Raw genomic sequence first — 24344 nt, forward strand, 5'->3', positions numbered from 1 at the left:
ATTATGGGACCATGTAAAAAATTGAATAACAAATAAGGAAATAAACACTGAAATTAAAATGTAAGATATGAATTATTTCTAATTTGCTCAATCTCGCAAAGATTAAATCCAGAGAGTGCCTGTAGGTAAAGTTCCATGCCAACTGTTCAACCTCGTAGTCATAGGTCAAAGCAATGTCCTCTGAAATCATTTTTACCCTAATGTCTCTTATATAAGTGGGACCCTTTGAGCCATATGTATGCCATAACCCGAGGTCGGATCCCTGTACGTGGGACGGGAGTCATACTCCTATTGTACACTCGGAAGGTAAAGTATACGCAGGTTGGAATTGGGAACAGATATTTAACCAAGTGGGAAAAAGAGAAAACCTAATTCTTAATATGCACATCGAACCAATGGACGATGTCCTTTAGCTACGCAATGAACTAAAACTTAATGTTCAATCTACTGATCCTGTTGATTGTTGCCATTTGATATGTAGTTTCATTGCCCAACTCTGATTAACACTCAGTTTAATGTTTGCTTCATTAAAAGAAAAATTAATCACTATATAAGTCTAAAGCCCGTGAAGATAAAGAACGGTTAAAGGTTAGTAGTCAGTATCACCAAGCTGGGGTTCCAACCGTTAATTTCCTCTTCAGTAGCATTTTTAAGTCTGTTAATATATAGAATATAAAAACTTTCTTGAATAAATTTTCCTTTCCTAATTTGTTTTTGTCTGTTGTTTGCATTTGTCACCATTTTGTAATAGATGCTTATCAGTTCCAATGCAGGTGTGACAAATCTTTAATCAATTATTCGTGAGATCATAAAATTGAATTGAGATGCATTGTAAGTGACTGCGTATGTTTAGGCCATGCAAGGAAATTTGTCTGAAACTGTGTCTGTTGTGTGCAGAATGAACAGGGCGAGGAAATGTTAGATAACGGGTGCGATGTGTCAGGGTGCTACGCAATGGGACCTTAAGGAAAAAACAAGGATACACCTTAGCTAAGTGTGCCGTATTCTCGAAAGTCCACTTAATTCCGTATTTATTGGTCAAGTCTCAGCAACATTATACATGATTCAACAAAGAACATCTTACAATCAGGTCGGATAAGGCTGAGATATACCTCCGAGCTCAGACTCTGGGTGAGTGGCTGAGGCTGGCTTACGTACTACGAACAAAAATCGACAATTATGCTTGACCATAGAAGATTCCAAACATTGGGCAAAAATTACAGGTGTTTACATATAGTAACCGATTGAAATTGTCACAGGCAAAGAGTAATAAACTCAGTGACTCTTTGGTGTCCTGGTGATAAAAAAAAGATGATAGTACGATCAGGATTAACCCTGACCCTGACAATGTTCTTTTATGTGAGACACAATACACTGTCTCTTTCGTAATTACAAATTAAACGTAGTGTCAGCAAAATGTCATTCGCCTATTGAACAGATGAATTGGTGAACATTAAAATGTGAGAAAATATACGAAACATTTATATGTTGAATCTAAATAAATCCAAAACTAGTAATTGTAGAAAAGTTTGTATTTTACTGTGATATAAGCCCCGAACAAAGATGACTTTTACAGATAATCAACAATAGGAAACCCTCCAAGAAAATATCATTTTGAATAGATATCTAGTTAACGCAGTAATGAATAAGTAGTTGCTACAATAAAATGATTACGGAAAATGTTTTTTGAAACATCACACAAAAACAACAAGTCATCAAAATGGCCAAAAAAAGAGTTTGCAATTTTGAATGTGCGAAAGTATTAAAGCACACCAGCAATAGCCTTAAAACTTATCAGATTTACAATGAATTGGGGAGGGGGGGTCTGGGGGCTTAATTATGTTTTGGTTCCAGGTTCTTGTATATTTATTTTTACTCATTAATATTTTTGTGATTACTGTTCTGAAGAACCACAGATGGTACGGATATGCCAGATACAACGTCTGTCCATTGCTTTGTGATACATATCTGGAAAGTGCGCACAATAACTTCCCAGTTATCTTTAAATATATGCCTATCTCAACTTGACTAAATAGAAAAAGTTCATGAAAAGTAAAGATGCTGAATACACGTATCTGAATTAGTTTTCGCGTAAAATCAAATGGAAAGTTTAGGAACTGTTTCATTTTCTGCATAATTCCATATAGCCGGAAAGTACGGGAAACGAATATATCAAATCAAATGTAACGGATCTAGCAATACAAACACTCTAAAATTATTCAAATATATATTTTATCCTATCCTTGCATTAATGTCAGGGTCTAGCTTTACCAAAAATGCTCGCAGATATATTCGTTCAGCGTAAGAAAGCGTCGATTAATTTAAGAGGGCAAACCTATAGCAGCTAGACCACAATCGTACATCTGCGAGTAATATACGAAAACGATCAAATTAAAAAGATTGAAGGAGTGTGAAATTTCAATCTTCATGCATAGATTAAGAATTATTGATCCAGTCAGCTTTCCGTACTGGATTATTCAAATATGCAAATTTTATCACAATAAATGTTGCAAATTATGAGTACAGCTACAACACGGTAGCAGTCAGTCAGACACATGTATTATCATATAGTGAACTTACTAGGAAATATCTAAATATCCAGACAAAGTTAATATCTTTCTATTGAACACACAAAGCGCAAGAATATCTAAAGTACAAAATATTTGACATCAAGTACGTAACCCCATTTCATTTGGTCACTTGATCTCTATAACATTTTGAACAGAAGTTGTTGGGTTTTGTTGTTGTTGTTTTAGGCTGGGACATGTCCTGACGCGATGAACTTTTCTAGTCTGATGGCTTCTATGTGGGAGAAATTGAACTCGTTGATGAGGATATTCCGTGTAAGGTCTGTCAGGATTTCCCCGTCAATCATTTCAGATTTGAACTTCTTGACAAACTTGCCGAGTTTGAGTTTCTTCAGGATGTCGCCAACGTCCTTGACAGACAGATTGGCGTGATTGAACCTTATCAGCGCCGCGCTGTTCGAACTCTGGGGTGAGGAATCGGAGGCAGACGACGTGTTCTGTAGTCCTTCCATTTTTGTGTACTGATCATTCTTTGTTCGATGAACATCTTTGATTTTCACGTAATGCTCATATAGATCATCTTCATTGCCAGCAGTTTCCTCTTTTTTCCTCAGAGATTTCCCGCGTGCAGGAACAGGCGGAGGCGGAAGTCGATCGCCCGTGTCTCCATAGATACCGGTAGGAAAAATGGCGTCGCTCCGAACAACTTCTTTTATTTCAGGGTCAAGAATGTTATATTTCTTTATTCCTGTAAATCAAGAAAGTATAATTAGATGGGAAAACATTAAAGTAAACTGCATTTACAAAAAATTACAAAGAATTTTACTTAGATCACAGTTCCTCTCTGGGTATGTACAATTTTTGGCCACGAAGTCGTCCAGATCTTTGAGGTATGTATCGAATTCTTCCTGTGGTTTGTCAACAAAACCGGAGACAGGGGTGACTGTGATCATTGGACTCAGTGAGACTGCAGCGGTATCCTTGGACATTTTGCCTGAAATATGCATGGCGTCTTTTCAATAACTATACATCATAAAGCACGGCTCATTTTTGTGGTATGCTTATAAATGTGATTTGAACAGGGACATTTTCTGCACACACATCAATGTTAACTTCCAGAATAACTTATGTATGTTGTTTGAACGTTTGAGTATGAGCGTACCATTATATTTCAGTAAGACGCTTTGCAATCTTTACGTAGACGGCTGTACAGTATACAGTGGCTACCCCATCTATAGGTCATTTAAAACACGCCATGAGTTTATTTGAAATGATATTTTACAAAAGATAAGTGTCAAGTTTCAGAAAAAAGGTCATGAAATTGCAATTAATTTATGTATGATATGTCTAATTACTTTCCGTACACTTTTAAGTAGGATACTTTGTATGGTATACCAAAGATAATTTTTGTATCTGTCTTTTCCATATACAGTAGAAATTTAAGAGCAATATTCTTATATGTAAATATAGATTGCTTAATATCATTCTATGTATTATATACCGTTCGTAGTTTAGTATTATACTATGCTAGTATTATTGTTAGTTTGATTAAATAATTCATAAGGTATATTGATTATCAAAATACCATGTTATAGTCAGATTTGGTTTGGTTTATTACAGGGCTTTTAGAACTTGACAATTTACAATAATGAAATTGTAAATAATTTTTTAAATCATGATGTAATAGTTACTTGGTTGAGGGCCTACGTAAGTATTGCCCAATATTGAATGGATGACAGAATAATATTAAATTAGAAAATCACATTCATGAGGGATAGCATTTCCTTTCAATCTCATTTTCTGAAGTAATCAAATCAGGAAGAAATCACATCCTTTGAGGAACTTTTGACAAGGTTTGGTAAGAATGGGTTTGTGGGTTTTGGAGGATAGGATAATGTTGTTGCTGTTCTCTAGACATCGCGTTATGTATTTAACAATGGCTCGTTATCATCGTTTAAACAAACGCTTAATATATACATTACAACAAAAGTGTATAATACTGTGGCAAATTTCGCAAATTACTTTTTGTAGGTAACATTGGCCCATTTATATAGGCTGAATAAAATATAAATTGTTGACTGACTCAAGAACAGACTATACAGCTATAAGATTGATACAATTTAAGACAGAAACAATTGACAAAGCCATCTTGCTCCCAAAACATGGAAAATTTATTCACATTGTAACAGTTTGAAAGTGACTTATAGGTCCGTTGGGCCGGGTGTATTGATGTTATATTTGTAAAATGAATTTTGTAATCATGATATATACACATGTCACTATAATAAATTATTTACTTACTTACTTACTATAAGAACAATCTCTGGATTGTCTGCCTTGGATCCATACCTCGTATATAACTTATTATTTTCATATGGGTAAGAATTATATTACTTATATATTATAATGCTATACCATTGATAGTTTTGCATAATATCCAGTATGATACACAATCGGTAGTTTAGTATAATAACCAGAATAGAATATGGCATGGTATAGTTAAGTTGTGATATTGTGTTTATCACATATGACATGCTTTGGATAGTTTAGTATTATATATTGTATTTTTATGATCTGGATAGATTAGTTTTTTTTTTCTTTTGTTGACTACGATACATAAATATGATAATCAAAGGGAAAGCTAACAATAACCAGGACAGGGTTACAGGGTTACCGATGTAAAATCATCAAAGGGATATTCATTTTAGAAATACCAGGGGGGGGGGGGGGGGGTTAATGTAGAAATATATGGGGCTGAAATACTTTAGATAAGGGGCTGATTTATGCTTCGCTCTATGTGTACTTTTTACAAGGACATCACACACTTCTTTTTGATGATTTTATTCTGAGGTTTTAGACAAGCCATAAAGGATTTCTTCCAAATTCTAATGTTCAGCCCTGTTATATCCTGAAAAGTTCATGGACACTTTACTGTGGACACTTGTTTCAATGAAGTAAACAAATGTTGTCGCCATTTTGTAGAATTTGTTTTTGGTCTTTGAGTAAAACCAATTTTTAACTTATATGATGTGAAAATAAATGTGTAATTCAAAAGGCTAAAAATATTTCAACTGTACTAAAATGTTAAATGAGACAAGGTAATTAGATTAGGTTACTTTTAAGATAAAGATATGAAACAGTTGTTCACTACCCAGCGCCTTTTTTATATAAATTCTTCTAGTTTAGTGTCATATGTTGTTGATAGATTGAATTGATCAGAAATATCAATCTGTTGCCGTATCATACCTTAGCAAGTTTCAGTACAATATGTTATATGAATGATACAATTGTACATAACATATCTGAATAAGTACCGTATATAATCTGTATGATACATTTGTACAATACGTAATCTATATAATACACTTGTATATAACGTATCACAAGTAAGTACAGTATGTTATTTGTATGATACATTTGTACGTAACATTTTAAAAGTATGTACAGCATGTTATCTGTATGATACAATTAAGTAAATATGATATGTAATCTGTAGGATACATTTGTACATAACGTGTCAGTGTAAGCACAATATGTAATCTGTAGGATACATTTGTACATAACGTGTCAGAGTAAGCACAATATGTAATCTGTAGAATACATTTGTACATAACGTGTCAGAGTAAGCACAATATGTAATCTGTAGAATACATTTGTACATAACGTGTCAGAGTAAGCACAATATGTAATCTGTAGAATACATTTGTACATAACGTGTCAGAGTAAGCACAATATGTAATCTGTAGAATACATTTGTACATAACATGTCAGAGTAAGCACAATATGTAATCTGTAGAATACATTTGTACATAACGTGTCAGAGTAAGCACAATATGTAATCTGTAGAATACATTTGTACATAGTGTCAATATAAAGTACAGCATGTTATCTGTATGATACATTTGTACGTAACATGTTAAGAGTACGTAAAATATGTAACCTGTGTGATGTACGTGTATGTAACATGTCAATACATTTGTAGTAAGTTTAGTATGTAATGTGTACGATACATAACAGGTGAAGAATAATTTCATTTTATCAAATAAAATATACATCATGAGTTGTCATGTTGTATATTTTATTTGATGAAATGAAATATATCGGAAAGGACAGTAAGTATAAATGTAATCTGTATGATACATGTGTACGTGTACGTAACATGTTATTAGTTAGTTTAGTAAATAATTTGTACGATACATATGTACGTAATATGTCAATAGTAAGTATAATATGTTATCTTTATGATACATATGTAAGTGTACATAATATGTCAAAAGTAAGTACAGCATGTTGTTTGCATGATACATTTGTACGTAACATGTTCAGAGTAAGTATGATATGTTATCTGTATGATACATATGTACGGTACATGTTAAGAGTAAGTACAGTGCTACCTGTATGATACATATGTACGTAATGTGTCATTAGTAAGTACAGCGTTACCTGTATGATACATATGTACGTAATATATCATTAGTAAGTACTGTATGTAATCTGTATGATACATATGTACGTAACATGTTAAGAGTAAGTATGATATGTTATCTATATGATACATATGAACGGTGCATGTACGTGATATGTCAAAAGTAAGTACAGCATGATCAATGTTACGTAAGATGTCAGGAGTTTGTACAGTATGTTATCTGTATGATACATTTGTACATTAGGTGTCAGAGTAAGCACAATATGTAATCTGTAGAATACATTTGTACATAAAAGGTCAATAGTAAGTACAGTACCGGGTATGTTATCTGTAATGTACATTGTTACGTAAAATGTCAATAGTACGTACAGTATATTATCTGTTTGATACATATGTACGTAAAATGTCAATAGAAAGTACACTAGTCTAGTAAGTTCAGTATGTTATCTGTTTGACCAAGGTTGTTAAGAGTGAGTACCATTCAGTAAGTAGTTGCCTTGGATAAAATGTTCTTCATATGTTGCTATTATCAGGAAGGAAGCCGGGCTTCCATCTCTGTTTTTGCCTTCGTCAGGTACTATCTTGTCGGTTGAGAACTGAATCAACACAGGAAGTTCTCTCTTCTCTAAAATCTCATTCATCGTCATTGGCTCACTCTCTGGAAAATAATTAACAAGGAATTGAAAATAAGAACTACGTAACGTTTTGACAGAAAATTATCATGGTGTAAATCAGCACAAAGCAATTGATTGGTGGGTAAATTTAAAACGCATACTCTGTGTCCTGGTTTTGACCAGCTGATACAAGTAGTCGCCGTTTACAGGTATACTCAGGTAGTCCAGTTTGATGTCACTAGCCTCTGTCGGTTCCCGCGCCAAAACTCGACGAACTGAATGGCAGCAGTGGAACCTCATGACCTGAATCAAGGAATTTAGCAATTGATATCACTAATGACAAAATTGACTTACAATCAATTAACAGACATCTTTAGAAATATTGCCAGAAACTCAACGTAAAAAGTGTAAATAGAACGTGACGTAAACATGAATAAAATGCATAGATGGAAGTCATTTGAATTTACATAAAAGAATTTGAAATTTAAAAAAACAACAAACAAACACAAAATGACCTCATATATCAGTCAAGACATGACGGAGAATCCCATTTATTAGCATTAAAAACTGATTGAACGATACCGACAGTGGCTTGTCATCAATTTAACAGAGAGCCTTAAAACTCGCTAAAAGTATCTATTACAATACATACATCATATATTTTTAAATAGAAATAATTATTTACTATCCATTACTAACTATATGCAAGATTATATTGACGCCAATGATTAAATAATCCATAGTCCAACAATGTATCACAATAATACATAAGTAAAAAAGTGACCTATGTTGTTTTCCATTGTTTTATGAATGGAAACAATATCAGAGTGACCATGTCTGGCCTACATGTCCAGATAACATAAAATCTGATTTCTCTCTCACACAGACTTCTCATACAATAGCCTGCTCACACACTCATGCCACGGTATGCAACATGGTGTATTCTGAATTTAGATACTTTCTTAATGTCTTTCCTTTACACACCTGGTCTGTGGACATGTCATCATACTTTGTCTGACCGTAATAACCCCCACTGACCACTATCAGCATTGGTAGGTTATTCTTGTGCTGGTTGTAGAACTCTGGCAGGACCAACTCCTGGGAAATGTCAAACTTGTACCGCTGCTGTACCTCTATCTCCTCCATCTCTTCTTCTACAAGGTCAAACAGGCATTGTAAGCTAAATTAGATATAACTTTATATTTGATTTCCGTCAAATGAAACAGTTCATGCGATGGAAATGGTAAATGAATTGAAGATAATCTTGTGTATTTATTTCCCAGGGAGATCTGAAGACCTGAAGAATAATTGTGCTTTCCAGTCAGTAGGTGGGTCAAAGGCTTTTTATAGGTTACTTTAGTATGTAAATTGTATAAGTTTGAATTTTCAGGGGAGGGGGGACCCGCCAAACCCCCATCTAGATCAGAGCATGTTGTCTCTTACACATAATGGTATTCTATGTTTTTAATAAACATGTGCTGTTTAGTTATTTAAGATTTTGCCACCCCTTCCCACCCAAGTTCTTATGATTTTAAAGTATTTGTTTTCGTTATTCAGCGCGGGATATGGTTGATTTTTGGGAGTTTTAAACAGTGTCTGCTGTAACAAACCAAACTAAAACTATATATGATTGTTTGTATATCATATATTTAAGTTAAATAAAAAAAACTCATTCAGTTTTCTACTCTTACCTTTCTAATGATTTATATTAAATATATATGCAAATGTGCATTTGGTTGAAAAACTCCACAATATATTCAAATGAGTTGAATGTAAGTAACAAAATAAGGTAATTATACTAATGCAAATTTAATGCTTAACATAACGTTTATCATGGATTTATTTGCTTAGAGTAGGATTTCTACCACATATATATTTATAATTCTCTATGTCAACAGCCTTAATACCGAGGATATTGAATTTCTTCCTTACTCGCATCTCTGCATTTCTTCTTAATTATACTTATAATCTGTGCAATCACAAGATGTGCCAAATACTCTGTACAATCACTAGATGTGTCATATACCCTGTACAATCACAAGATGTGTCACATACTCTATACAATCACTAGATATGTCATATACTCTGTACAATCACTAAATGTGTCACATACCCTGTACAATCACTAGATGTGTCACATACTCTGTACAATCACTAGATGTATCAGATACACTGTACAATCACTAGATGTGTAATATACTCTGTACAATCACTAGATGTGTTATATACACTGTACAATCACTTGATGTGTCACATACTCTGTACAATCACTAGATGTCATATACTCTGTACAATCACTAAATATGTCATATACTCTGTACTAGATGTGTTATATACTCTGTACAATCAATCAATGTGTCAGATACTCTGTACAATCACTAGATGTGTCACATACTGTGTACAATCACTAGATGTGTCACATACTCTATACAATCACTAGATGTGTCATATACTCTGTACAATCATTAGATTTGTCAGATACTCTGTACAATCACTAGATGTGTCAGATACATTGTACAATCACTAGATATGTCATATACACTGTACAATCACTAGATGTGTTATATACCTTGTACAGTCACTTAATGTGTCATATACTCTGTACAATCACTAGATATGTCATATACTCTGTACTTGATGTGTCATATACTCTGTACAATCACTAGATGTGTCATATACACTGTACAATTACTAGAATTGTCACATACGCTGTACAATCACTATATGTGTCATAAACCCTGTACAATCACTATATGTGTCAAATACTCTGTACAATCACTAGATGTGTCATATACCCTGTACAATCACTAGATGTGTCATATACCCTGTACAATCACAAGATGTGTCAAATACACTGTACAATCACTAGATGTGTCAAATACTCTGTACAATAACTAGAGATGTGTAATATACTCTGTACACTCACTGGATGTGTCATATACATTGCACAATCACTAGATGTGTCACATACTCTGTACAATCACTAGATATGTCATATACCTTGTACAATCACTAGATGTGTGATATACACTGTACACTCAATCAATGTGTCGCATACTCTGTACAATCACTAGATGTGTCATGTACTGTGTATAATCACTAGATGTGTCGTATGCTCTGTACAATCACTAGATGTGTCAAATACACTGTACAATCACTATATGTGTCACATACTCTGCACAATCACTAGATATGTCATATACTCTGTACAATCACTAGATGTGTCATATACTCTGCACAATAAGTAGATGTGTCATATACTCTGTACAATCACTGGATGTGTCATATACTCTGTATGATCACTAAATGTGTCATATACTCTGTACAATCACTAGATGTGTCATATACTCTTTACAATCACTAGATGTATCATACTCTGTACTAGATGTGTCATATACTCTGTACTAGATGTGTCAAATACACTGTACAATTACTAGTTGTGTCATATACTTTGTACTAGATGTGTCATATACTCTGTACTAGATGTGTCATATACTCTGTACAATCACTATATGTGTCATATATTCTGTACAATCACTAGATTTGTCATATACTCTTTACGATCACTAGATGTATCATACTCGGTACTAGATGTGTCATATACTCTGTACAATCAATAGATGTGTAAAATACTCTGTACTAGATGTGTCATATACGCTGTACTAGATGTGTCAAATACACTGTACAATTACTAGTTGTGTCATATACTTTGTACTAGATATGTTATATACTCTGTACAATTACTAGATATGTCATATACTTTGTACATTCACTAGATGTGTCATATACACTGTACAATCACTGAAGTGTCGAATACTCTGTAAAATCACTTGATGTGTCGCATACTCTGTACAATCACTAGATGTGTCATGCACTGTGTACAATCACTAGATGTGTCGTATGCTCTGTACAATCACTAGATGTGTCAAATACACTGTACAATCACTAGATGTGTCATTTACACTGTACAATAACTAGATGTGTAATATACTCTGTACAATCACTAGATGAGTCAAATACACTGTACAATCACTATATGTGTCACATACTCTGCACAATAAGTAGATGTGTCATATACTCTGTACAATCACTCGATGTGTCATATATTCTGTACTAGATATGTCATATACTCTCTACAATAACTAGATGTCATTAGTTGGGTTATGTACTCTGCTGCACCATCACTAGATATGCCATATACTCTGAAAAATCTTTTTATTGCATACAAGTGGTCAGAGTTATGGATGGAATTGTTATTTATTCTGTAAAATTACTAGGGGTCTCAAAAAGTCTGTTTAAATACTTCATAACTTTCAAACTCTTTGTAATGACAACATGTTGACTAACTTATCTAAATTTTTTACACAAAATTACATGCATCCATTTGGCACCAAAAATGTTGTTATGGTAAAAAAATAATAATAAAATAAAAGTTGTATTTGTAGAACTTTGTTCTCTAGTAATAGCTTATAACATCCCTACCTGGGAAGTTTATTTTCCTTTAAATGCGCATATTTCTATACAAACGAGCAAACATGAAGGTCAAACTGAAACAATTTTATTGTTCAAACTTTGTAAAAAAGTGAGATAACATTCATTATCAAATATTTACATAAGTAAGAAGGTTGGCACACATACCTGCCATCACTGGACTCTATGAGTAGCGCTGCATTTATCTGTGTTCTGTTTTATCGTGACCAGGAAGTAAATAATCATTGGATCTCCTAAATTCACCTCGGTGCAGTAAAGTGCAGCAAACAAATTAAAACCAAATCACTCCACAGTTATGTTTCTTACGTTTCCTAATTACCATTGCTTTTAAATCTATTTACGATTAAAAAGACTCCACCCTTAGATGGTTTTTCATAATATGCAAATCAGTTTCTGTCACACTTTAATCAAGGTTGATAAATTGTTATGTAACTCTGTATTTAGTTACGTCTCAAATAAAGGACGAATAGACGAAAAGAGCATGACGTGCACCATTCTGCTATTGTTGGCAATGAGTCACAGCTTTGGTTTATCTGAATACAAGACAAACAACGACCACGAATGATTCTTATTATAAAAGGAGTCAGTAAGTCTTTATTGGTGTAAAATAAATCATGTTTCGCAAAGATAGAAACACTGCACATCTTTCAGTTCTCAAGTAGCGCGAGAGGGAATATTAATGATTTCATACTAATCATGATAATCCGTTTTCCGGTTTGTTAAACTGTCTTTTTTACAAATACTCATATATCTTTGATATCATTCTTATTTCATTGATTACACTATCTAAATATGACCCATATGCCTGGAGATGGGTCGAAAGTAAGGGAAAGAAAGAAGGAGGAAATATCAATGATCCGAGCAGATTAATTTTTGTATGTAAACGGGAAAGCATTTCATGCATTAAACTATGATTTTGTATTTTTGGTAAAATTGTAATTATTAAAAATGAAATAATTTCAGTTTGTATTTGTACTTCAAACAAGATTATCATAAACTGTCATAATTCATGCTTGGGTTTAAAGAACAAGTTTTATTGATTCGAGTCTCTCTATTATAGAAGAAAAGTGAAAAAGTGGGACTGAAGAAAAAAAAAGAGTTTGTGTACGGTTTAAAGCCCTGTGGCACGTTCCTTCCCCCTTTTCAGGACCTTAATGGAACACACACACAGCAACAAGTCTTTCTATTACAGAAGGAACTAGTAAACAAATAGGACTGAAGTTAAAAAAATTAGATTTTGTAAGGTTTAAAGCCTCTTGGCATGTTCCTTCGCCTTTTTCAGGACCTTAATGAGGACACAAGCAACAACAACAACAACAACAACAACAACAACAACAACAACAACAGCAACAACAACAACAACAGCAACAACAACAACAACAACAGCAACAACAGCAGCTGTAAAGGTTGATAAGTAAAGGTATTTGCTTCAGTAATAGAGAACATCTTGTGTCTTGACTACTGATTTGATGATGAACAGTTTAATATTTTGAAATATTAATTCAATACAAAAACTAATTTAACTTTGTTTGCTGAGCTGATAAACAGAAACGCATTAGAATTGCTGTGTCTATCGATATACATAAATGAATTTCTACGGGTCAGTACGAATACATTAGATGAACTCCAACGAATGACAGTTTTCTTATACCATTGCCGAGCTGATATCCATGGTAGGACAAGTTTGTCTTTTTTGTAATTTTTATTCATCGTGAAAGTATGTATGCAAAAACTATACACATAATCTAAAGATTACACCATAAGACAATTCATCAACACTTGTCATTACTTATATATTCCGTGGTTAGATGAATTTTAGTTTGAAAATTTTATGTACATTATTCAAACATAAAAACAGTTTATGATTTGTAATAATATATATTTAATTAGCAATTTATTTTCCGTTCAGGAAGCGCCAAGATTATTCATTGCATCAATAGATCATTTGGATGTTTTTGCGAAAAAAGACTTCGCTTTTATGGACTCAAATGTCTAATGTTAAAATAAAGATGGATCAAGACTGAACTGAAAAATCACCATCAGCTCACAGTCTAAGAAGGAATATGTCCCTGTTCGATGTATTTCCTCAGCCGAATGGCCTCCGTTTTCGTGAACTTATAATCTTCTTTTAAATCATCAACAGTCAGATCAGTAATAATTTCGCCGTCAATAAGGTCCTCGGCAAACCGCTGGACGTGTTTTTCTAACCTCAGTTTCACTAGGATCTCTCCAAGCTCTTGGATATTCTTTCCAGCCACAAAATTTTGTTTGGAGACCGTTTCCGGGATAGCAGCAACGTCACCTTTAATATCAGTTTTCTGTGTAACATTTTCGTCAAGTATTGAATATTCATCATCAAAATCAACACTAGTATCCTTTTTGTGATTTTCAGAGTTTTCAAAGTTTCGTATTTTACTAGGTTCTATTGGTACTGAGTATACATCTTCAGGTGTTGGTGAACTGTTCTTTTTGGACTCCACATTTCCGTTTGTTCCTGTCTTGTTCTGTTCAGGGAAACTTGGAATTGGTTTTTCTTCGATCGCTTCGTACTCATCACTTTCGTCCGATTCGTTACCAGGTTTTGCTTCAGAGAACGGCTTAACCTGACACAAAATGTCGTTTACGTAACCAACAGGCTTTTGATCTAAGACTGGTTTCGATTTCTTTTCCTCAACAATTTCTTCATAATCACCGCCATAATAAATTTCATCATCGTCATCCTCTTCCGTTGGTTTTTCTTGTGTTGGAGAAGGTTTTGGTACTGGAGGTAATTTGTCGACTTTTCCAGCCCCTTTGACATTGTTTGGTTGTTTAGGCGGACTTTTCCGATCTAGGAGACGGGGAATTAGTCCTTTGTTGGCACCACGTGGTTTACCACTTTCTGGTTTTGTAGCAGCAGGGCTTGGTTTACTCCTTTGTGGAATTATTGGCGCGGGACCTCTGTCGACGTCATCTTCTTTATGGAAAATATGGGCTATCAATGGATCGGTTGCTTCTAGTACTTTTACACCTGTGATATATCAATTTTAGTTTACGTTAAAAATGAATTACAAATATGTCCTTTTCCAAACCAAAAGTGTTATTTAAAATAGCATTGATTTAAAGGTTTTTTGGGGGACTTTGTAATATTTTCACAATATATCTTCAAACAAGGTTTAACCTGGATTACACGAATCCTCAGAGAAAGTTGTCTTATTCTTGACAAATGTGGTCATGCGCGCCAGGTACTGTTGATATTCCTCCTCCGTCTTGCCCTTAATTCCATGTACAGGTGCCATGGAGATGTGGGGACACAGGGTCACCGAGGCGCTGTCCTTGGCTATAAGACCGTGGAGGTAAAAGTTTCCCTGGAGATAAATGTCCTCGTGGTGGTACTCTATCAGAAAACTTGTTAAACCGTCCGCACTTTTCGCTTCTCTTGGGAGCTCTCCTCTAGCAGAAAACTGGACCAGTATTGGTAAAGGGTGCTCCTTTAAAATCTCCGCCATAGTATAATCCCTGCTCTCTGAAATACGCCGTACATGTGTAACCTATCATCTTATATCTTGTTAGATATACGTCATTCATATTGTAACCTATCATCTTATATCTTGTTAAATATACGTCATTCATATTGTTTTAAATGTCTTGTGCTTTGCTTTGTAAATGTATTGTTCTAAAGTTTATTTGGTTCTGCTAATCTTACTCTCTTTGATGGACTTGACAATGTTGAATAGGAACTTTCCATTAACAGGAATGCTGATGTAGCGCTCCCTGTAATACACGGGGTCTCTGGCAAGGACCCTTGGTTGTGCAAATTCCCTGTCAACTCTCATTACCTAAAGAACATACCAATATTATCATCAGGTAACAGAATTATCACCTAGATATGTCAATATACCAATATTATCATCAGGTAACAGAATTATCACCTAGATATGTCAATATACCAATATTATCATCAGGTAACAGAATTATCACCTAGATATGTCAATATACCAATATTATCATCAGGTAACAGAATTATCACCTAGATATGTCAATATACCAATATTATCATCAGGTAACAGAATTATCACCTAGATATGTCAATATACCAATATTATCATCAGGTAACAGAATTATCACCTAGATATGTCAATATACCAATATTATCATCAGGTAACAGAATTCGTACTTAGACATAAGCCAACTACCACTGACTGATATGCAAAATCTCAAAATCATCTATAAATGTTTACTAACAAAATAATATGTCAACTGCCAACGCTTAGGGTAAACAAAACACACAGACACATTGCTAGAATGATATTTTTGAAAAAATATCAAAACACAATGCATAAAAATGTAAATATATAAAAATTCATCTATGTAAACATAACTAATTAAAAATCAAATAAAAAATAAAAAAGTAAAGATATACATGCAAATATGCCAGCAACCACTTTATAGTGAACAACTTTCAGATACCCAATAAGTTAAACACTGCTGCCTTGATTAAAAAACATATCAGGTAGCAAATGTAATAGCCCCCCCCCCCCCCGAAAAAAATAAAAACAAACAAAAGTCCCCCCAAAAATATGTTTTTGGGAGTTGATTTTTAATCAACTCTCCTATGCAGTCACTCGGACAAACCGAAAGTGAAACAGTGTTTGGACCTCAGCACAAATCATTGCTCCTGACAAGACTTAGTTCTTGAAAATAATTGATGAATTCGATGTAATGTATGCTAAAGCATTGTTTTTCAAGGAAACTTATTTACAAATACCTTTAAAATAGTCAGATTTTAAATGGTACGAACAATTTAAATATTTTTTGTAGTCGTATGTATTCCTACGCCAGAGTTCAATATAGTCTCGTTCAACTCGACGCTCGGCTGTCTCCGTAAACCCTTGTCGGAGATTTACGGTGTCAGCCGAGCGTTTGGTTGAACGAGACTAGAGTTCAATATTGCTTGGATCCATACAATTTTCGAGAAATATTTCTACCACTGATACATAGTTTGATTGAATTAATTTTATCTTTAAATATTATTTAACATGATTCATATGGAGGTTTCTCGACATTCTAGTAGAAAAAGTTCAAAAATTCATATTATAAAAATATGCGTAATTCAAATTAGAAACTACGTATACCTGTACTTGTCATGCAAAATAACATATCATTGAAAACATCGACAAAATCAACTCCGGTCAGTTCTTCAGTACTTTGATTTTTATTATCCCCACTAAAAGATATATTATATGGTACAATTGATTCAATCTCTTTTTTGCGATCATGCCCCATGCAGTTTAAGATAGTCCAGAGTAATCATTACAAAATCATTGAAACGTGGAGTAATTTAATGGGGGAAAAAATACAACAAATAGAATTTCTAACAGACATTAGCGAAAAGCAAGTTGATCGATAAACACTACATTTCTTCCTTAACATACATTTAATAACTCAACAATTTACACAGGTTAAGATAGTGCATTACAACTGGTTGAAAATTACAGATCGGGTGAGACCCTTTTATCATTTTTCCTAAATGTACCTATAGAGAAGATTTTCCTAAACAAAAACCCGACATTGTTGTAACTCCAATCAACACTAACCCTGGAAGAAAGTCAGAAATTTTACACATGCTTTTTAATTATTTATTTTTCTTGTTTTATTTAAAAAAAAAAACCAAATTAATATTTACAAGGTCACTGGGGAGGTCGTCCCACTTGGTTTGTCCATAATGCCCTCCAACAACAATGGCTGTTATTGGAAACTGGTCTCGATACTTCTTGTGAAACTCTGGAAGTGATAACTCCTCATCTTCGTTGTATATGCAGGTGTTGATGTCCATAGTCATCTACAAATACCACAGAAGATGTTCATAACCTTTCAAAGTTTATTCATGCGTATGAAACTATATATACTTTTGAAAATTGTTTCAATCAATATGTGCTTTGTTGTTATTAATTCAAAGATTTATAATTGATGATTTTTTTTAAATTACAGCATACATGTAAAGTAAAATTACATAAGACAGGTTTATCAGAGAAGGTTTAAAATCAGTGGTGACGGAATAAGGAAACTATGTTTACATAAGGGGTTTTCATTCACAGTACGTCCTCAAACCTAAGATCAGATAAGATAGTTTAACCACATTTTTGTGAAATGAAATGCTTAGGTAAACATGTATAGGCTGCAAAGTAACTACATAACATAAAAAGGAAAATGCGTCTGCAGTGTTAAAGGAGATATAAGGAGTAAATAATAATACACTATAGGCTTGTCAAGATATTAAAGCATATACCCCTCAATAACTAACCAGCTGCTTTATAAGCCTATCTAAACAGATATCAAAGTTCGTTATTGCAAAAACTTTATCAACAGTCGGTGGTGTTTTCTTTAAGATGATGTGTTCAAGATAATTGTGCGCGGTTTTTTTTAACATATTGAGCATCTCCCATCAGTAGCATAACCTTACTTTCTTGTAACACGCCAATATACTTAATATTGGAAACGTATTATTAAAGGTATTCACCTTAACGCGTTGAATATAATCTCTATCACGGATAACCCATGTCAATGCAAGTCAAACTGAATGGATATTGTATGAATTCGACTTAAAATAGGACACACGTCATAATCAATGGACGAAAACTTTATTAGGTAATAAACCAAGTGCAGATATTACAACGATATTAGGATCATCATTCCTGATGTAATGAACAAACGATATATAATCTAAAAACGTGTGGTAAATGATAACGTGTTGGGTATAAACTATCTAAAAATAGACCTGTTAACAAATGCATGTGATTCAAGCATGCCATTGCCTCCATTCAAGAAACCGGTGCTTTAATATTCTTAAAGTTAAACTTCTAGAACTCTCGTTGGCAATTTCAACCGGTACAGATACTCACAAAAACAAAAAACAGTGTTTAACAGCAACGGACTTGCCAATGTATATATAAATAACCAAAGATAAAGGTAGCCCAAGACTATTTATAGTGCAACACTTTTTTATTGTGTTTGCTTTTTTATTAGTAAACGATCATCTGTGGAGTTATATGCAGCCTTTTAGTTTAAGTCAGGACATTTTACTCTCATATTTCTGACACAAACTGTTCTAGGTCTCTGTCAATGGAGGTAATGAAGAATATTGCGCAATGGGGGATCTGTATGGTGGTATCATCCGTCGGAAACTTTGAATCTTGATAATCCTTAAGACCTCGTTTAAAAATGGGACAGACAAATTAACAAAGAGACTTACCAAGCTTTGTATCCCGAAGCGTCCTCCTCGTCATTTGTATCCAGGAAGAGAAATAAGAGTTTGCTCTATCTTTTCCTTGACATTAAAACAGGAAGTAAAAAACGATGTTTAAATGTCCTAAGTACAGGTGCTCCAAAAAAGACTATAATCGTAACAAGATTTAACTAAAGCTTCAAATAGGCGTTCACAAACACCGAGTTCTATGTACTAGAAACATAAGATAATTGGTTTAGCCAGTTATTATATAACCAGAACATCATCCTAATTGGAGGACAGGAAGTATGCTCTATAATAATTTTCGACGTTAAAAATTTCCCTGTTTTTTTTTCTATATTAAACAAAGAGATTTAAATGGATGTTGTTAATTTGGAAATGTTTGTTGATTTGACAGTTGTCTAAACATTTTATATAATGTTTATTTCTTTTAGCTTCTAAAGATATCGATGGAGTTATGTAAACATTAACATGTAAATAATATAGATGACTATTGCATATTTAAAAAACAAACAAAAAACATGCCGATTGAACAAAATATGCCTGATTTTTATTTATGATGTATTTACAAACAAAATTTTTTAATGAATGATAAACTCTAAAAAGTCTTTATTCTATGTTTTAAACTAGTTGTTCAAATATAAAGATTATTTTTACATTTTATTATGCCTTTAAGTTATGTTTAAATGCTTTTGATATGCATGTATTTGAAATTTTTAAAAGCACCAACTGTATTCTGCTGTATTTCATGAATGTAATATTAGTTGATTTTGTTACAATATTAATAACTGCCACTCTTTGGAAAAATACAACAATTTATCTTGTTATGACAGTCTTAATGTTTTAACTACACTCACCATTATATATATATATATATATATATATATATATATATATATATATATATATATATATATATATATATATATATATATATATATCAATTCATTCTTCAATGCATCTGTGTTGACATACAAGATACACCAACTGCACCAGCGATGTATGTGTACGATTTTATGACAGACTTGAATATGTAGTCCATTGTAGAAATATATATCTCAACTTCCTGATCGATTATTCATAACGTATCTATAAATAAGTTTATTGTTCCATTGCCAAGCCCTTGACGTTGTTTGTTTAAGGTTAAAGGGGTCGGTAAGTCAGTGTATAATGATTCACTTGATGTATGCAAAGATTTCCTGCTACACATGCTTGGAATATCTTGGCTTGTGATGGTATAACAGTTTTATCCAACAAGTTGTAGAGTTTCTTTTCTCTGTTAACGAAGTTAAGAAAAAGGCCCATTTGATATGAATCCTATAACATCTCAAACCAGGGATGATTTCCGGAATTTTTTTTCAATTGTTCATCACAATAGAATTAATTAATCTGTTTTGATAGGAATTTGAAAGGAAAAGATTCCAATTTCATGTTGATGGTCAAAATGATCAAAATTCAGAAGACATCTTCATAATGTATGACCATCAATTTTATTTCACGGAAGCTAACAAACAAACGTTAAAGGAAAGGTAAGTTTTGTTTAATTTCATATCATTAACTTCCAAAACATGCTCTTCTATACAGCTTAATGAAAAAAAGGGAAAACGTACATTGATCACAAAAGTCATTAGTTTTGTTTGCAAATTACTGTGATATATTGAAACTCATTGTCAATACAGCTAAAACAAAGATCCTCATTTTTTTTCAAAAGGTGCAATGTCAAAGCGTAAATTTTTGTATAAAGGAGTAACTATTGAAAACGTAAAATCATTTAGCTATTTAGGTATTGTTTTATCAAGAAGAGGAAAATTTAATAATGCTAAAAAGCATTTAGTAGAACAAGCGACAAAGGCATTATATGGTGTTTTACGAAAATGCGTTATTTTAAGGAGGTTGTTCACTCAGGGTTTGGGTTCTCAAATTCGGATTGCTCAATGTCATGAGTAAAATTTGTTTTTAACAATAAAAGTATCTATGAACTTGATTATTATTGACAAACCATTCGATATTTTAACTATATTATGGAATTAGGCTCAAACAGATTTGGACTTTTAGCAAAACAGAGGAAACTCGGACTAAAATTTTCAGATTTTGTTTTTCACTGAAATATTTTTGGTAGTACTGTAATATTCATTTGTTAGAGAACATAATTTTGCATATTTCTGTTGGTTTTATGTCACTTTTTGGTTTAGATATTCGAATGACACACACTATAAAAATATTGAATATTGTTTTTTTTTGTAAAAATTGAATCAAAAAGGGTAGGAATTTAAAAACTGATAGAGGAAATTCGGATTGGAATATTTATAAAAATTGTGGATGAAAACTTAATGCTTTGTGTTTATTTAGTGCCACTGCCATTCATAATCTATATTTCATTTTTAAAAGAGTTTAGCAATTTGTATTATTTTCACAATTAAAAAAATTTCAATCATAGTGTAATATTTTTAGGGACTTTTCTTAAATTTTCAAAAAATATTCAGTTGCCATTATCTCAAAAGTAGGTCTTTGACCTACTTATTTGAAAGTGGAAAATAGCACTGCAATGATAGGTTTTTAACACACAATAGATGGTTTTTCATTATCATCAGTGGATTTTTTTTTTCATTCTGAGTAAACGTATACCTTAACCTACCAATTGATTGTCAATTAGACCTATTTGACAAGGTTATTAATCCAATTTTACTTTACTCGTGTGAAGTATGGGGTTACGAAAACATAGATTTTATCGAAAAGGTACATATGAAATTTTTTATATTATTCTTAATCTGAAATCTAGTACTCAAATTGTATGGTATATGGAGAAACTGGAAGGTATCCATTGTCACTCTCTCTTAAAAGTAAAATGATAATGTATTGGGCAAAAGTTTTGACAGCCAAAGATTTTAAACTCACTAATGTAAACTATTGTTATTTTCATAGATGTTACAAAAATGGTTCTTTTATACATCCATTGATTAAATGTGTACATGATATACTCAACTCGTGTAGGTTGTCTTATACATGTATATGGGAAAATCAAACAATATGTAGTTATAACTGGCTTAAGTCAAAGAAATATTACAATATTAATTTATACAAGATTGGAAAAGTATAGTAAATAATTCACCAAAATGTATAAATTATAGAATTTTTAAAACAAATTTCAATTTAGAAAGTACTTGTTGATTTTACGTTTACAAAATTACGAACATGTAACCTTCGATTCCCAATAGAAACAGACAGATGGTAAACTATTATAAAAATTTAAAAAAATGTACAAGGTGGGACTCTAATAGTTTTGGGGATGAATTTCATATTTTAGAATGCACACATTATGTAAATGATAGAAAAATGTTTTTGTCCAAGAGACATTATGAAAACCCAAATATTATAAAATTTAACGAGCTCATGAATACTTTTAAAGTAGAAAAAATAAAAAACTTGTCAAGATTTATTAAGAAAATTTTCAAAGTCTGTTCTCTGTTCATCTAATAACCAACTTTAACAACCTACTGTATTGTAAACTATACCTTTTTTTAAAATCATTATTACTTCTACTGAAAATGTGATCCTTGACTGTTTTTGTGTACATTTGTATATACTTATATTATATTTAGACCTCAAATACCAGTGAACTGGTCTTCAGTGAATAAAAAATTGAATTCATCACGGAAACGGTTCCTGAAATAATTGATTTTGAATTTAATATAAATAATTATTGAGACAAACTCTATTTATCCACCACATCCTTTTTCTTTAGCAAGCAAAACCAACAAAAAACTTCATTAAAAACGCTTTGCCATTTAGAAAGTCATAGGCAGATATTAGTCTACATGGGTTGATCAATTAATTCTACACATTGAACAAGGACTTCATTATAACACAGTTTATAAAACAAAAGAAAGGTCAGGGGATTTTAAAGAGCTGTTACATTGTATATAACTCTGATTTCTTTATTGCTCACGGTTTGTTATTGTCATGTTTTCAATCTAATAAGAGTTTATTTACCCGATATAATGATTATCGGTAATCTTTTAATAAGTACAATAAATCACATCTAACTGTATAAGACAAATTATATAGATTACCCGACAATCATATCATCCATTCTTACTCATTTTTCTACTGTAATAATTTTGTTTTGTGTTGCGACCTATATATTTTTTATTTCATTCATTTCTGGTAAAATACAAATAGACGATAAAATCATTTATTCACGATTACTAATAATTCATTGTATTCAAGAATAAATAGTACAAACGAATCTATCTAAATGATAATTTCTTTAAAGGAATGTTTCGTCAAAATATAAATACTCTACGTATGTAACAATATCTTTAAAGATATATAAATTTTCTTAATACCTTTTCTACAATAAATAATTTTTTCACAAAATTACTTAATCTTATGCGTGAATATCTAAGGAAACTAGAAGACATTTCTGATGTCACAAATACAGAAATATTATTTAATCTTTATTTTTCATGGAACTAACTCAATACATGTACCACCAGATGTAGCCCGCCTCCGTGTTTGAGAGATCTGAATACACTACTCATCACGGTACACCCCCCTCCCCGTAGGACCGCGTTAATGACTGTGTCGCGTGAGTAACCCGGCCCGGTGTGGGGACGACAGGTGGCGAGCCGTCACCAGACCTTACCCGCTTCAGACGTCTCACTACTGGCGGACCCTGGTAGCGGTATGTACTAGCTTTTCTTCTATACTGGTTTGTTTCTCGTTACTCCAAGTAATAATCCCCATTCACATGATTGATAAATTATAGGTGAATGCATTAATTAATTGAATGATATTTTCTTAAAACTATTAAATCAAATTGTTTAAAAAATATTTAAATAATAAACCACAAAGAGTGAGATTTAATATTGAGTATTAATTCTGTTATAAACAGCTAAAGAATTATTTCAAAAATGTACAAATTAATTCAATAAATAAAGTAAATATCAATTTTATTTTTTTACTGATTCCAGGTATACTTTTTTCGGTTTACAAAGTGAATAATACTGTGCAATGAATTACACTGTTTTATTAAATGATTTCTTTTCACATAAATTCAC

The 24344-nt window shown here is 32.6% G+C and overlaps 2 protein-coding genes across 2 annotated transcripts; both read right to left on the reverse strand.

Annotated features, from left to right (window-relative positions):
• Positions 1-1003: 1003 nt before the first annotated feature.
• Positions 1004-12484, reverse strand: LOC128165087 (uncharacterized). Its single transcript, XM_052829302.1, has 6 exons — positions 12207-12484; positions 8553-8722; positions 7730-7871; positions 7433-7612; positions 3355-3522; positions 1004-3276 (listed from the first exon to the last, which is right to left on the reverse strand). Exons 1-6 carry the CDS (start codon positions 12211-12213, stop codon positions 2753-2755), a joined length of 1191 nt encoding a protein of 396 aa, XP_052685262.1. The 5' UTR covers positions 12214-12484; the 3' UTR covers positions 1004-2752.
• A 1013-nt stretch (positions 12485-13497) lies between these two features.
• Positions 13498-19761, reverse strand: LOC128165230 (uncharacterized). The gene is made up of 5 exons (XM_052829533.1): positions 19291-19761; positions 17725-17880; positions 15745-15877; positions 15220-15564; positions 13498-15069 (listed from the first exon to the last, which is right to left on the reverse strand). Exons 2-5 carry the CDS (start codon positions 17878-17880, stop codon positions 14111-14113), a joined length of 1593 nt encoding a protein of 530 aa, XP_052685493.1. The 5' UTR covers positions 19291-19761; the 3' UTR covers positions 13498-14110.
• Between the last annotated feature and the right edge of the window lie 4583 nt (positions 19762-24344).

This window comes from Crassostrea angulata, chromosome 1 (genome assembly GCF_025612915.1).
Source record: "Crassostrea angulata isolate pt1a10 chromosome 1, ASM2561291v2, whole genome shotgun sequence".
In the NCBI taxonomy this organism is placed as follows: Eukaryota; Metazoa; Mollusca; class Bivalvia; order Ostreida; family Ostreidae; genus Magallana; species Magallana angulata.